This window comes from Suricata suricatta, chromosome 2 (genome assembly GCF_006229205.1).
Source record: "Suricata suricatta isolate VVHF042 chromosome 2, meerkat_22Aug2017_6uvM2_HiC, whole genome shotgun sequence".
NCBI lineage: Eukaryota > Metazoa > Chordata > Mammalia > Carnivora > Herpestidae > Suricata > Suricata suricatta.
Window position 1 is genome coordinate 47,955,343 of NC_043701.1, and position 2,418 is coordinate 47,957,760.

A 2,418-nucleotide genomic window follows, 5' to 3' on the forward strand; every position below is an offset into this window, starting at 1 on the left:
GGGCGCCGAGGCCGCCAAGCAGTGCAGTCCCTGCTCGGCGGCGGCGCAGAGCTCGTCGGGGCCGGCGGCGCTGCCCTACGGCTATTTCGGCAGCGGCTACTACCCGTGTGCCCGCATGGGCCCGCACCCCAACGCCATCAAGTCGTGCGCGCAGCCTGCCTCGGCCGCCGCGGCTGCCGCCGCCTTCGCGGACAAGTACATGGATACCGCCGGCCCGGCGGCCGAGGAGTTCAGCTCCCGAGCCAAGGAGTTCGCCTTCTACCACCAGGGCTACGCACCCGGGCCTTACCACCACCATCAGCCCGTGCCTGGCTACCTGGATATGCCAGTGGTGCCCGGCCTCGGGGGCCCCGGCGAGTCGCGCCACGAGCCCCTGGGTCTCCCCATGGAAAGCTACCAGCCCTGGGCGCTGCCCAACGGCTGGAACGGCCAAATGTACTGCCCCAAAGAGCAGGCGCAGCCTCCCCACCTCTGGAAGTCCACTCTGCCCGGTAAATGGCGCCCCCCGTCTCAACCCCGGTCCTCCGGCTCTGCTCCAGCTTCTCTGCCGCTCGCTCCCGGGTCACCCTCGTGCTCTCTCCCTGGCCTGCCCTGGGGGCGCTGCGCCCCAGGGAGCCCGACCCGGGCTAGCTGGCGCGGCCCGCACTGCCCTTGAGTTGGGCCGACTCCTGGCTCTCCTTGGGTGAGGGATGGCTGGGAAGAAGCTTGTGCGGACCCTGGCTGGCTCCCCTCTCCCTCTGTGCCCCGCCTTCCCCAGCCTTTGACATAGACTTAAGGATGGAAAATGGACCTGGAAACGGTTTACCAAATTGCCCCTATTCGTTCTCTCAAAAAAATGGCTTCAGTGTAGAAGCATCAAGTGTTGGGGATTGGGGTATACAGAGAGGAGCCAGGCATAGAAATGTTATCCCCTGAGCTTTGCGCTAAGGCGTGGGCCGCTGGGCCAGGCGACCAAGCAAACCCAGCGCTCTGTGTAGACCGGATGGCTCTCCTGGGGTGGTCATTGGAGCCGTAGGCTATTTCATTTCAGGGCAGAACTAACCACCCTCCCCACCGACCCTTCAGGTCTTAGGGAAAGGCTGGATTGTACGATGCATGGCAAAAGGCAGCTGGGAGATGCAAGGCGGGGTGGCTCAGATAGAGCTGTCGCCTGGCCTGGCCTGGGTCTGATCCCTGTGTAACTTGCCTTCTTCCATATCTTCCAGACGTGGTTTCTCATCCCTCAGACGCCAGCTCCTACAGGAGAGGGAGAAAGAAGCGCGTCCCTTACACCAAGGTGCAATTAAAAGAACTCGAGCGGGAATATGCTACAAACAAATTCATTACTAAGGACAAACGGAGGAGGATATCAGCCACGACAAATCTCTCTGAGCGGCAGGTGACAATCTGGTTCCAGAACAGGAGGGTCAAAGAGAAAAAAGTCATCAACAAACTGAAGACCACTAGTTAATGGATTAAAAGTGGAGCAAGAGGGCAACTTGAAGAAATGCTTCAGAACTCGTCGCTTTGCCCAGATAATGAACATAATGCTTAATAATAATAACTGAAGAATGGGAACGAGAAAGAGAAAGACACTGGCATTTTGCTTTCCTAAGGAGGATCTCTTTCTCCTTGGTGGAATCTACAACTCTTTTAAAACTTTACTCTAAGAAAAGGTAAAGACTTGCAGTTCTCCTGCCAACCCCACCAGACCGTTAAATGACAAACTCTAGAGTCCAACGTCAACCCCCAAATATGCAATTTCAGATAAGTTACGCATTTGCTGAAATCTTGTAAGTATTTATGTGACCATAATATTTCAGGATACTGTGTTCTATGTTAATAATCCAAAACTTGGTTACAAAAGCAAGAGGCTGTTGTAAACATCTGCTGGTCCTTGGGTCGCCATTGCCATCCCCTTTGGGTGTTCAGTGACTGCTCAGGTAAATCTCAGTGAAATGCCTACCATTGTTGTATATTCTGCAAAACATGTATCGATTGAGAGGGGGAGAGAAAAGAAGGTACTGAAGTAATGATCTTGGGCTATTTACAATGAAGAAAGAAAGGGAGAGAAAGCTTTTCTGAGGATCATTTGTCTTGGTAGTAAATACAACCAGCTGACACGGGAAACCCACGTTGGGAAAGTCCTTCTGACAATAATTTTAAATTGCTTATAACAAGCATATTTTGTGGCATTTGAATTATATTTTCTGCCTGATATCATTTACTTTCCTAAGGATTTGATAACTTAAAAAGTATATTTCAAGCATCAGATGCTTCGCAGAATTCACTTTATCAGATATCCTGAACAGTCCACTGGGATCTGGTGGATTTTAGTTTGAGCAAAATTCATGTTTCACTTAAACTGGTATTTCCCCCAGAATTTACTAAACATTTTGCTGGAGAATAATTTTGCTTTTTTATTTTTATTTTTTAAGA

At 51.7% G+C, this 2,418-nt stretch overlaps 1 protein-coding gene across 1 annotated transcript in view; it reads left to right on the forward strand.

The window, feature by feature from the left end:
• The window catches only part of HOXA13 (homeobox A13), a 3,677-nt gene extending 2,227 nt beyond the window's left edge, over nucleotides 1-1,450 (forward strand). Inside the window, exons 3-4 of the mRNA XM_029918489.1 lie at nucleotides 3-491; nucleotides 1,206-1,450. Of these exons, the coding sequence (XP_029774349.1) occupies nucleotides 3-491; nucleotides 1,206-1,450 (734 nt within the window). The remainder of the gene's footprint in view (nucleotides 1-2; nucleotides 492-1,205) is intronic.
• The last annotated feature ends 968 nt before the right edge of the window (nucleotides 1,451-2,418 follow it).